Source organism: Zosterops lateralis (genome assembly GCF_965231275.1).
Source record: "Zosterops lateralis genome assembly, chromosome: W".
Classification (NCBI taxonomy): Eukaryota; Metazoa; Chordata; class Aves; order Passeriformes; family Zosteropidae; genus Zosterops; species Zosterops lateralis.
Window position 1 is genome coordinate 10,669,617 of NC_139801.1, and position 13,869 is coordinate 10,683,485.

At 40.4% G+C, this 13,869-nt stretch overlaps 1 protein-coding gene across 4 annotated transcripts in view; it reads left to right on the forward strand.

Moving 5' to 3' along the window:
* The window catches only part of LOC310922015 (spindlin-Z-like), a 128,501-nt gene that overhangs the window by 99,430 nt on the left and 15,202 nt on the right, over positions 1-13,869 (forward strand). For all 4 annotated transcript variants that reach the window (XM_083882301.1, XM_083882300.1, XM_083882302.1 and 1 more), the window contains one exon: positions 768-816. In XM_083882301.1, the coding sequence (XP_083738427.1) occupies positions 768-816 (49 nt within the window). The remainder of the gene's footprint in view (positions 1-767; positions 817-13,869) is intronic.

Here is a 13,869-nt window from a genome sequence, read left to right on the forward strand (position 1 = left end):
CCCCTGCTGCTATAACCAGGCCATACAAACCCAATACATGAATTTATTTATTTGACATTACATGGAATTTTGATTTAGCAGAATGATACAGCAATTTACTGAAATCACAGGGCAAGTACAAGTTACATTTAGCAGAGTATAGCAGTTGCAATGTACAGTTGTATCAGAATACAAATGTGTTTGTCATTATTGGTCTCCATCACAATGCTGGGCATCCCCAGTTGATGGGAAGAAATATGTAGATTGAAACCAACTCAAGCCTGTTGCTCTACTCAATGTTCTGTCTGTTAGTTGTACAGTTTTTATACTGTATATGCTATACTTAGTTTTTATACTTGGTTTTGGCTCTATACTAAGTTTTTATAATGAGTTTGGCTGAGTCATGTATACACCCACCCATTCTGGCCTCACTAACACAGGAATATATGTATTTGATGATATTATCAACTCAAGGGCAGATACACAGCAAATTTAATCCCTTAACTGTTGTAGCCATTTATCTATAACAAAGACTACCTTCAGTCTCCTTTGTGTTAAGTTCAGCTTTTTGTAACAGTTGTCATCCCTAATTCTTCACTTAGCTTCATAAGTACATAGTCCTTACCTGTCTCTTCAGCCTTCTTCCATTGTAGAAACTCATTGATAAATCACATCATGATGTGTTTAAGCTTTTTTACTTGAAAAAGAGAACTTTTCTATAAGATACCTTTTTGACATTGTGTATAAACACAATTTTTTGTTCAGTAATTCCATCATTTTTATTGTAGGTCATGCAGGAGTCTCTGCGAGCATGATGAAGAAAAGAACTTCCCACAAGTAAGTTCCTAATACTTCCTCAAGTGTAGTTATCAATAACTGGCAGTATCATTCTAGAAATGTATCTATATTGTTCCAGTCATTTTGAAAAACATCTGGAGCAGTATTCAAATGGTGTATGTGTGTAGAATCAGACTTTAATTCTTTTGAGAGGAAAATGGTAAAGAATGCTCCATTGGTACAGTTCTAAACATCATTTTGAATGTTATTCTGAGAGAAATTATTCTGTCAATAAAATTCTGTAACTTATAATTCAGAAACAAGAGATTGCAAGCCAGAAATTTGGCATATGTACTCTAGGATCCATTACAGCTTTAGTTTTTGAAAAGGATTTTTTACCTTTTAAAAAAAATAATCAATGTACTGTGGTATGGCTACTATTTGTGTGAAGGTTACTTGCTTATCCTATACATTCATCACATTTATTATTCACTACTAGAATTTGAGATAATAGTTAGCTAAATGTTGCTATGAGTAAATGTGAGAAGATATAGGTAGTAACTTAGACAAAATTTACCTTCATTTCTAACAGCTAGATGTTGTATCTGGCTGCATCTCTGGTGGGTGAACTCTAAAATAAGCTGGAAAAAGGTGAAATTTATTGAAATGCTATTAGTTATATTTTGAGTATGAAGTCCTATAATGCTGATATACAGCAGGCATCAATCCAAAACAATTTGTCTGGCAGAAATATCTTCCATGTTTAACATTTGAATTAGTATAACTATTTCCCAGACACAACACCTGATATAAAACTACTCTTAATTCCTTCCACCAACTCTTCACTAATCAGTCTTGTTTATCTCCTTACAAGGCAGAGATAAACATTTATTTGTCTAGAGACAGGTAGAGTTAAAATTTAATTTCTCTTGTTCTTTTTCAACCGCTCAGAGAAAGGAGTGTATGATGGGAAGACTATCAGAGGTGGGTTGCCTTTTGTACTTGAGGGTGGCTAGATTTGTCTTTATTGTTGTTTTGATATACAGTTATTTAAATACCTAAATAGGTTGTATATTTTTTAGCATAAAGGCTTTTATGGGGCATATTAAGTCATGATCCTAAGTCATGTGATTTTGAGGCATTTAACTTAAGCGCCCAACTGAGTTTTATATTGATTTAGCCTAGTTTAATTGTTTAAGAATTGTTTGGCAAAGGTTTTATTTTGTACCAAACCAAGATGACTTTGTGTGCTGCTCAATTACTTCTCTGCAAATGGCAGACACTAGTATAGAGTTGTTTTTATTTGATATTCATTGCTTATGTTTTTGAAATGAACAGTAAGTAGCACTGTAGACATGTTTATAATAAACAAGTGAGATATGAATCACTGTTTAAAAATGTATGCTGATACTACTCTGAGCTGTTACAGCAGACCATGAATTAATAATGCATACTTTGTCATTGATTTAGTTATGATGACTTATACATTCCTCATTAAAAGAGAAAGAGGAACAAGTTACTGGCACTTGAAGATCATAGGGTAGATTCTAAACTCAGTTTGTAAGTTCATAGGGGAGGGAAGAGCCAACAGGATAGAACAAGACAGAGTCCAGTAACTGAGGAAGGGATAAAATGAGCTGCGTGGATTAGTCTTCTAAATTCTTCTTAACCAAAATGTTAGTTAACCATCGACCTTTTTGGAAGGGAGTCCCATGGTCAGCTACAAAAGGGCAGTTCTTCTGAATGTTCTGTCAGTGTCAATGTGTAGCGATGATTTTTGTGAATAAAAAATTGACTCTATTTATGTCAGATCAGTCAGTAGTCTCTTGGCTCTTATCCTTTCCACCCTTGGTGCATAAGGAAATAGTGCACAGCGTAAGTATAACATCTTACTGGTTTCTCATAGTTGGCAGTTCAAGGACTTTGAGGTGGAGGTTCTATCTGCCACTTAACTATCACTGTACTTATCCCTTGTGAAACTAATTTGTTGTGGTGGATTATACTTGACTATGAGCCAAACTCCCGCCCACCTGCTTACTTCCCTTCCTCAGTGAGGCAGAGGGAGAAAATAGAATGAGAAAGTTCATGGGTCAAGATAAAGACAGAAAGATTGCTTACTGTTACCAATTGAATGGGAGCTTCAGACAAGCCCTGCCTTAGCCTCAGATTTTTGGCAGCAGCCTAAATTTAGGTGGCCTGCAACTAAAATCACTCTGGCCTGCAAGTTCTAAGAATGGCAGATCAGGTCTATTATAAAATGAGTTATTTATGGAATAAACAGGAGGTAGCAGACAAAAGGCCTTAAACAGAGTTACTTATTACACAGTATAAAAGAAAAAGAACTACTAGTAGATTACATAAAACAGTGTATGACATTAAGGTACCTATATTAAAGCTAGAAAAGAAATAGTATAGATTAGGAGTCAATGTAAATTACCACCGAAATGACAATGGTGTACACAGGTTCCCTTCCCTTAACTTCTGGGAGAATAACCACAAAGCAGGTGTCCCAACTTTGGAGAGAAAGCCCCACATATTTCCAAGGTATGTGCAGAAGATTTCTGCTTTGTGAAAGTTTTGTGTAGCTTTTATACTTTGTAAAGTGAAGTGTCTGTCAGTCAGAAATTCCAGCTTATCTTTCCACACCTCACTTCCACAGCAAGATGTTTATTGTCAGCTGAAATCCTTACTGCCATGGCACCAAAATAACTCACTACAAGATAAGCTGTCCTGATTGAATTATTTCTCCAAAGCTCATGTGAAGCTCATGTGAGGGGCAAGATGCCCTGAGTTATTTCACCAGCTAACAAGCAACAGATAAGGTCTTGTGGTGGGGGAGATGCCCTGCTACACTTACCAGGCACTATCACAGGCAAAACAGGCTTGACTTGTGGAAAATTAATTTATTGCAAATTTAAATAAATTCAGGTGGTAAGAAACAGGAAGACAAACACTAAAACAAGACCTTTCCTCCTTTCCCATGTTTAAATACATTCCTTCACTCCAGACTCACCACCAGCTGCGAGGTGCAGGGGAAATGAGGGAAGGGAGTTTACAGTTCATACATAATGGTTACTCTCTGCCACTCCTTTCCTCTTGTACTTAATTTCCTCCTGCTCTGGCATAAGTTCTCTACAGGTCACAGTTCCTGTCAGGAAAGTCTGCTTCAGCATGGTCTCTTCTAGGGGAGACAGTCCTGTCAGTTAAACTCTGCTCTGGCATGGATTCTCTGTGGCTTCTCCATCAGCCTCAGTTCCTTCATTAAATACCTAACTGCTCCAGCATGGGTCCTTTTCTTCCCCTCCTTCTCTGCCTGTCCAGTGGTGGTTTTTTTGCTCTTTGTTAAATATGTTTTCACAAAGGCACCATAAACTTTGCCGATTGTCTCCACTTTAGCTGTCAGTGGGATCATTGCCAAACCAGATAGAACCAACTGTGTCCGGCACAGGGTAGCCTGACTTCTCATAGAGGCTACTCCTGCAGATGTTGTCATGTCTGTATGTGTATGTGTGTCCATTACCAGAACCTTGCCATGTATGCCCAATACACCTGTAATCCTAAGAAAATTAATTTCACAACTGAATTATGGCTTTTGAAGGAGTACAGAAAGTACTTTACAAATTCTGTCTTTAGTAATGTGCCTCACAGTCTGAATATTAAGGAAAAATAGTTTATAACAATTCTCTGATCATATGATCCCCCTTTAGTGACAGTCTGTAATAGTATCAAAATTCTAATTCAGGCCCTATTTTTAATAATTTTTCTACATGGTTCCATGAAATATAGAAATTTTACTGACCATTGCTCCTCTGCTTCATTTGTACTCTTTTCTAAATTTCTTTGAACTTTCCATGATCTGGTTCTGCTAATAAAACTTTTTCTTGTAACAAGACCTTGCTTATCAGCTTAGTATCTTCAAGATAAATACTTAGTCACTGAGATGAGCAGCTCTGGTGCCAGCACGATCCATAGCATAGGGGGGATTCCCAAACCTGGGAGAGCCACAAGAGCTGCCCAGAGCCCTCACTTGTGCTACAGCTGCTGACAAGACCTTAGTGGGGCCAGGAGCAATGGTGGTCAACCCCCCCACCACTTCCATATGAAAGAAGCCCGTAGGGAGTGCTACTGATCAGGGCAGGCCAACAGGGCAGTTTGCAGGGAAGGGTATGCAAAAAAGATGCTGTAGCTCTGCTAACACAACCAGGGAGCAATGGTATCCAGCTGGCAGAAGGCTATGAACACTCTAAACTCTGCACCCACAATGAATGGCACAGCTTTCCAGACAGAGCTCTGGTGGGAAGATGCTGCTACCCAAGTGTGGGGCTGCAGGGCATATCCTACTCTTAATGCCAGTACTGGACAGAGGCAGTGAGCACAACTGGAGGAGGTGCACCCAGGTAGAGGAACTCTTCCACTTAGCGACAGAGCTCTAGGATGTGGTGAGTATGTTGTTAAGGAGTATCAGGGAGAGTGAAAGAGAGACTACTGGAATTGCCCGCTACCTTCCCTGGGATAGGGCTGTCAGGCAGACAGGACATATGATATGGAAGATTTCCTATCCTGTCTCTGCTTGGCAGAATGTGGTGACTTAAGCGATAGGGGACAATGGTGGCAAGTTCCTGCTTTGTGTAGCAGAAGTAAGGAGGGGAGTCAGCAGAACTGCCACCTTGGACTTGTGGAGGGCACACTTCAGCCTGTTTAGGGGCCTGGTTGAAACAGTCCCTTGAGAGGCAGTCCTGAAGGGCAAAGGAGTCCGGGAAGGCTGAACATTCTTCAAGAAGGAAATCTTAAAGGCTCAGGCCATCCCAGTGTGATGAAAGATAAGCTGACAGAAGAAGACCAGCCTGGCTGAACAGAGAGCTTTGGCTGGAATTCAGGGAAAAAAGGAGAGTTTATGACCTTTGGAAGAAGGGGCAGTCAATTTAGGAGGACTGCAAGGATGTTGAGAGGTTGTACAGGGAGAAAATTAGAAAGGCCAAAGCCCAACTAGAACTTAATCTGACTACTGCTGTAAAAGACAATAAAAACTATTTCTATAAATACATTAGCAACAAAAGGAATGCTAAGGAGAATCTCCATCCTTTATTGGAAATGGAGGATAACATAATGACAAAAGATGAGGAAAAGGCCAAGGTACTGAATGTCTTCTTTGCCTCAGCCTTTAATAGGAAAACCAGTTGTTTTCAGGGTACCCAGCACACTGACCTGGAAGACAGGCAGGGAGCAGAATGAGGCCCCCATAATCAAAGGGGAAATGGTCAGCGACCTGCTACACCTCTTAGACATGCACTAGTCTATGGAGCAGGACAGGATCCATCCAAGGGTACTGAGGGAGCTGGTGAAAGTACTCATTAAGCCACTTTCAATCATTTACCTTCAGTCCCAGTTAACTGAGGAGGTCTCAGTTAACTGGAAGTTCACAAATGGAATGTCCATCTACAAGAAGGGCTGGAAGGAGGATCCAGGGAACTACAGGACTGTCAGCCTGACCTTGATCCTTGGGACTGTTAATGGAACAGATTATCTTAAGTGCCATCATGCAGCACATATAGGTCAACCAATTGATCATATCCAGTCAGCTTGGGTTTATGAAAGGCAGGTCCTGTTTAACTGACCTTATCTCCTTCTATGACAAGGCTACCCACTTAGTGGACAAGGGAAAGGCTGTGGATGTTTTCTACCTGAACTTCATTTAAGCTTTTGACACCATTTACCACAACATTCTCCTGGAGAAACTGGCTTCCTATGACTTAGACAGGTATGCTCTTCACTGAGTGGAAGACCAGCTGAATGACCAGGCCCAGAGAGTGGTGGTGAATGGCATTAAATCCAGTTGGTGGCCAGTCACTAGTAGAGATCCCTGATGCCTTTTCGCTGGTCCTAAAATCATGAGCCAGACACAGTTAGGTGATAAAAAGGGATTACCTTTATAAGGATCCTTAGGTGCACAATTCTCCAGGTGGAAAACGCCAAAGATGCACATGTAGCATAATGTGTATATAATTTTTATATGTTCAGCAAATTACCATATATGAGAAAAATCTCCAATTAGAGACATAAATGGTGAGGTAATTCTCCACGGTTCAACCCTCTTTGAATTCCCTCTCTTTTAGACAGGAACTAAACTTTGTTTATGAAAATGCATCTCAGAGAGCTAGTTTCAACCTTGGCTTCCCAGAGAATCTAACCTTGGACCCCCAGCTTGGAGCTGCTCAGAAATTTATTTTGTCTTTCTGTCTAATAGAGTAGGTAAAATCCTAGCTACAAATACTATGATAGACTACAGAGCTACAAATATACATGTAAAGAATATAGAAAATATATAAAAGAAAAAAAGGCAAAAATCAAATCGGCATCATCCACAGGGCTCAGTATTGGGACCAGTCCTGTTTAATATCTTTATCAATGATCTGGATGAAGGGATCAAGTGTATGCTCACCAAGTTTGCAGATGTCACCAAGTTGGCTGGGAGTGTTGATCTGCTGGACGGTAGAAAGACTCTACAGTGGGATCTGGACAGATTAGATCAATGGGTCAAGGCTAATTGTTTGAGTTTCAACAAGACCAAGTGTCGGGTTTCCTCCCAAATTTGCCCTAAACCGGGACATGCACTTAGGTCCCAATAAACTCCATGCAATGCTACAGGTTAGGGGAAAAGTGTCTGAAAAGATGCCTGGCAGAAAAGGATGTGGGAGTGTTGGTTGACAGCCAGCTGAACATGAGCCAGCAAGTGCCCAGGTGGCCAAGAAGGCCAATGGCATCCTGGCTTATATCAGCAATAGTGCGGCCAGCAGGACTAGGGAAGTGATTGTCCTCTTGTACTCTGCACTGGTGAGGCTACACCTCAAGCACTGTGGTCAGTTTTTGGCACCTCACTACAAAAAACACATTGAAACATTGGAGTGTGTCCAGGGAAGGGCAAAAAAGCTGGGGAAGTGTCTAGAGCACTAGTCTTATGAGGAGCAGCTGAGGGAACTGGGGTTGTTTAGCCTAGAGAAAAGGAGGCTCAGAGGGACCTTCTAGCTCTCTACAGCTAGCTGGAAAGAGGTTGTAGTGATGTGGGTGTTGGTCTTTTCTCCAAAATAACAAGCAATAGTTGAGCCAAGGGATGTTTAAAATGGATATTAGGAAAAATATCTTCAGTGAAAGGGTTTTCAAGCATTGGAACAGAATGCCCAGGGAAGTGTTGGAGTCAGCATTCTTGGAGGTATTGAATACGTGTGTAGATGTGTTGCTTAGGGATGTGGTTTAGGTGTTAGGTTTGCAGGTGAACTCAATGATCTTAAAGGTCTTTTCCAACCTAAATGATTCTATAATTTCTTTGAAATAAGAGGATCTGAAACTAAGTTGAATTGAAGGGCCTTTTACAATGAGTGCATAACTGAAGCATCAGGAATTGTTTTCAGGACTTGACTTTATTTGCTTTTCTTGGCTCTGTGTGTTTTATGTATGTATGATGACTTAAAATTTGAATGTCTAGGGCTTTGAAATGTTATTCCAGTCTTTACTAAAAAAACTTTGTGAAATTTTAAGGATAATTCTAATAAAACAGAAGGGAAGCTATTGACGATTGAGGAGAGACGAGAAGACTGATTTGGTGATCAGAATTTGATTTTACTCAGTTTTTTTAAAAGCTTATATACCATTTCAGGAAGGTTAATAATTTCCACTACAATAATTAGGTTGAAAGAACATACAAACAGCTTATGCATTTTACAACATCTTTCTTGTAGGAGGTTGATTGAATCTCTCCTCTTCCCGTAAGCGGGTTTAATCCCATCTTCTGTAATTTCAGAGCTGTTTGTTTCTGCCATGGCATCGTAGTTATCAAACCATCTATGCTAATTAAGTCTGTCTCACTCTGTCTTGTGTATTCCCACATCTCCTCCTTCTGTATTAACCAAAACCACTCTCTTAATGGCCTTATTAATTCATCTCTGCACACACTGAAGCAAGCAAGGTATCATAACATAATTATTATTAGAATCATCACATGCATTCCTATCCTAAAAAAATCCTTTAGCCAAGGTCTCAAACCCCAGCCACTAAACAGGTTATCTAGCCAAGATCTAGATTCTACCTTTAGTTTAAACACACTATCCTTTAGCTGCTGTATGCTTTTATGGATAGATTCTGAGTGATCAAAAAGATTCTTATACACAAGATGATAGGAAGAAACATCCCCAGCTTTAGACTGATTTTTTCCTGCGTAATTAAAATTAACACAAAAATCCATTTTTACAGAACCCAGGCTATGTCTGAGCACTAGAAACATTTCTTAGTAAATACCATAATATTCGGGAATTCATAAGTTATCCTTATTCTCAGTAGCAGTAAGCCACTGCTCCGGAGTAATTTCCAGTTGTTCAAGAAGACCAAACTTATACCCATACATTATTAGTTGAATTTGTGCATTTTTTCTGCTGCTTCTCAATGGATCATATTGACAGCAAGTACCTCGTCTTTTATGAGATGCACAGTACCGCAGTATCTCACATTCAACACATTTGCATTCAACCCAGGTTTGATGACAAACTAAGCAAAAGAAGGAAAGAAGCAGTCCTGCATTAAGTTCTCACTCAAAGGCTGTAACTTTTTTGGTTAGGGTCTGTCACAATTGTACACTACAACGACACAAAGACTATGACTTCAGAAGGCTGAAAGAGTGATTGCTTTATTTCCAGGGACGTTTTCCTTTTTATAGCATTTTACACAGACCAATTTGATTGATGACAAGAAGACAAACCTCTTCAATCACATTGGTCAGACCAGAGGGACATCAAGAGAAGCCCCTCCTAGGTAAAAATATGTAACATTTTTGCCGTTACCAAAACATGTCTCTTGTTTACAGAAATTTCCCTGGGAAAGGAATTTCAGAAACCAAAACATGTCAGGCACGAACCAGGGCTACAAGGGTCCATCAAAGAACGATTCAAAAAATTGAAAATATAAAAGGGCTTTCTGCATTCTTCTCAGCAAGGCTATCATCCCTGGCTCCTCCTTTCCTGTTAAGAACTTAAGAGACATTAATCCACTAAACTGGTTTTTTTGCTTTTTAGGTTAGTTTTAAAATGTCACACGCTTCAATGACTTTTTCACAAAATTTGATTGAATTTTAAAACTTTACTGTGTTAAGAGATTCTTCTTTCACAAAACCAGGGGGACAGACAGTACAAAAGGTTTGACTAGCAATTTGCATTAAGTGTTTTCTGCAGGCTTTGACTATTTCTACTCACACTTGAGAGTACCTGAGGCACAGTGTTAATTGGGTGATTACTAGGCCCTTGGCTTTTTGAGATAGCAATCAGGCCTGCACTAGTATCAATGAGACTTGTTAAAATTAATGCCTTTGCCTTTCAGAGTCACTTTGTTATTGGCATGTGGGATGCGGTTATTGGTTGATATGTTTAGGCTTGCGGTTTTTGGAGTGATTGCACGTAAGTTGGAGACAGTCCGGTAGGTGCGGGGCTGGCTAGAAGCTGAAGGTTGCTTTTGGTCACTGTGTCAGCTGCTGTGGGCTGTAGGATTTGTGTCTGCACTTGTTGCAGTCCTGTGCTGTGAGATGCTTCTCTGTAATAGCTGGCTATTCTGGTGAAACTTGAAGTGATTTATTAAAAAACTATGGACATTGATCTAATACCAATATCCAACTATGACGGACAAAGACTCTCTAACAGTTTAAAGTTAGAAAGTGTATGTTTATTACGACACCGGGCAGCGTGCGGGATAGCTCCCAGAAACACACGCGCAATTTACAGATCATCACAGGGTCTTTTATCTACAGGAGTATTGAATACACAAACTACAAATGCAAATTCATAGCTCTGATACCTCCCATTCCCCGCTTCGTATGGTAATTAGCCCAAAAAGCCACCAAGCATGCGTAGTTTGTTCTTTGAAATGGGTCGGTGGTCTTTTTATGGGGTGGGGTCCCAAAATGATGAAGTAAGATTGTCTTCCTCAGCTCTGACTTTTTAACCTTTAGTGTTCGTGACAGCTAAATCCTGTTTTTCCCAGGACTGTCTGATTTATGATTGTATTGTGTTCATAGGGTCTATTGATTATTCAGGATGCAGAAGCCTAGTTTGACAGCTCCTCTGATTGATCGGTTCCTTCCAAGGATTATCAGTTCCTTCAGTCTGGCTTCTGTTAGCAAAAGGGAAGTCCTAGCTACATTATCTCAGCACTATCTATTTTGACTACAGTCTTTAATTCTTCTAAATCAATGCCTCATTTTCCCCACTTCTCCTTTTAAAGTGAGTAAATTCTTTTACTCAAAAGTGTCTTTCTCATCAATCCAATCTGTACAGCTAGTGTCTCTCAAGACCAAGCCATACGCTTTTGATAATGAGGTTAAGGCTGCTATTCGTCGTAGCATCCTCCAATTCCAAACAAGCATCGCAACAGATAAAACTAAACTTATACTAACCAGAATAAGCAACACAACTATAGGGTGGAGTAAGGCATTTAGTATACCAGTTGCTGTTGGAGACCACCCAAAAAGCACATCCCACCAGTGATGGGACAAATGTTCCTCAAGCCTCTTAAATACTCCTTTGATGGTTTCTGTGTCATGGTGAATTGTAATTAATATCCTTCTTCCTTAATTTCCTTTAAGATTTCTTTCACTCTGGGATGTTCCTATGGGTACAGGCAGTATCTTACAGGAGCCCGATAGGAAAAATCACATCCCTTAATTCTAACAAAATTGCAAACACACAAATTGAATTGGGTTACAACTTGGTTGTCTATTTCTATAATGCAGCATGCTGTCTTTGGACAGACACAACCTTGCCCTGTATACACCAGTGAAGTTTTCTGTTTGTCTCAAAGTGACAGATCCTAACTGTCTTCTTGCAGTACAGGGCTCTAGATTAACAGTTTGCCATTTTCCTTCAATTTCTTGTGCTCACATTCGGTGTTCAGAAGGGTACAATACAGTTCCCTCATGATTTAATCTTTAGGGGACTATTGGCATGTATAGTTACAACAAAGGCTGTCACTGTACTAGTCACAGGATTATAGGTGAAATACTCCCAACCCTGTTCCTAGCACCCCAGTGAGAGATCTCTAGATGGCACCTGGGGATCACAGCCTTTCTATTACAGGTATTTGAGTCATACTCTTTTATTGCACACCCCTCTATTTTGAGTCTAAATGGAGGACATTTCCTTCCCATAACCCTTAGCATCTTGTTTAAAGCCTTACGAGAGTAAGCATCATAAGCTTTTCTTTGGCACCTGTTTATCTCAGTCACATTGTACCTACGCAGTATTGCATTGACCCTTGTTATGGTTAAGCTTATTACAGCAATAATTACAACTTTCCACATAATGTCCATAATAATTATTAGTCCTTCTATTCGTGGTTCCGAGTGAGCTTCAGTTTCAGTTCGTCGTCACCTGGTGTGATCTTTCAGATTCCTTCTGGGGCTTTCTTCACTCGGGAGTGATGGATCCAGGCCTTTTTTTCTTTGATCTTGATTGTAGTGAAAGTAGTAAGAAGCATCTGGAATGCTCCTTCTCGCTGTGGTTCCAAGAACCTTTCTGCAAAAGACTTAATTTCTAGGTTGTCTAATTTTTGTTTTGAGCTCCAGCCACATATTTCTTAATTTCTCTATTTAGGGCCACCATATACTTGTGGTCCTTTATCTGGGGATATGGTGGCTGGAACTCTACCTCCGGTACTCTTTTTTTTTTTTTTTTTTGCAACCGTGCTTTGGTTACTTCTCAGGCTTTAGCCATTCTAATAGGCAAGGCTTCTGGCCATCCTGAAAAGGTATCAGTTAACACCAATAGGTAACGATATCCTCCCTTCCTGGGCAGCTCTGTAAAATCAATTTGTTATTGTTGCCCAGGTCCACAGCCTTTCCCAGTTTGTCCCATTTTAGGCTTTGGTGTATTTTTGGGATTAGTTTGGAGGCAAAGACTACACTAACGGGTTACCTGTATCACTGTACCTTGTAACATTCTGGCCACAATTCTTTCAAATAACTATACAAGATGTCTATTCCCCAGTGTGTTTTCCCATGTTCTCTTTGCACTAATGGCCATAACAAATAGGATGGTACTACAAGCTTCTTTTTCTCTGTCATGGCCCACCCTTCCTGATTATAACTTGCTTTTTTCTGCTTTAATAAGTTTCTTACCCTTTATATTATATACTGGCTTACCTTTAATTGAATTTTTTTTCATCTGGGATAAGTGCTGCCTCAATTGTCTTATCGGGTACCTCACCTTTAGCTGCGTCTTTTGCCTCTCTGTCCGCCAGCATATTCTCTTCTTCCAATTAGAGCTCACTTTTTGATGCGATCTGTGCCATTCTCTCAAGTAGCTGCACAGCATCTAGCAGCTTTAGGATTTTTTTCCAAATGGCTCTGTGTGCAAGGACTACCTCAAAGGCATACCTTGAGTAGATGTCCAGCCTTCTGTGCAGAGGTGTTGGTGGGCAATGGTCTGGACTCTATTACCTCTCTGCTGATGGTAACTGCATACCCAGCATGCCTCTTTTCCACTGACAACGTAGCTGCTTCTGTCAGTAAACCAGGTCTCAGCATCCTCAATCGGAGTGTCCTTCAGATCCGGGTGACTGGAGTAGGTGGTTTCGATGGTCTCCTGGCAGTCGTGGATCACTGGTTCTCCTATACTCCCGCTGAGGAAGGAAGCTGGGTTCACAATGTTAGTTACCACAATCTTAACATCGTCTTGTTCTACCAGTATAGCTTGGTAAATTAGGAATCTCTGTGGGGAGATCTAATGTCCTTCTTTTCTTCAAGGACTGCAGACATTGTATGGGACACTAGCACAGGCATCTTCTGGCCTAGAGTGAATTCTGAGGCACTCTGGCCATCCTTTAGGAGCTGTGTACTCACGTCTGGAAGTCCGAGGGCTGGAGCTGACATGATGGCCTTCTTTAGCTGGTCAAAGGCCTGAATAGCTTTCTTAACCCAGGTAAATGACTGTTTGCCTCTGGGATCTGCAAGCCCAAAAAGTTTAGGAGGCTTACCGTCCGGTCCACTCATGTTCTCTGGATCTGGGTAGCTATTAGGAGGTCTTCTGCATACTGGAGCAACTGTTTGCAAGCTGCTCCCCAAATATCTTCCATCCAGTTTGA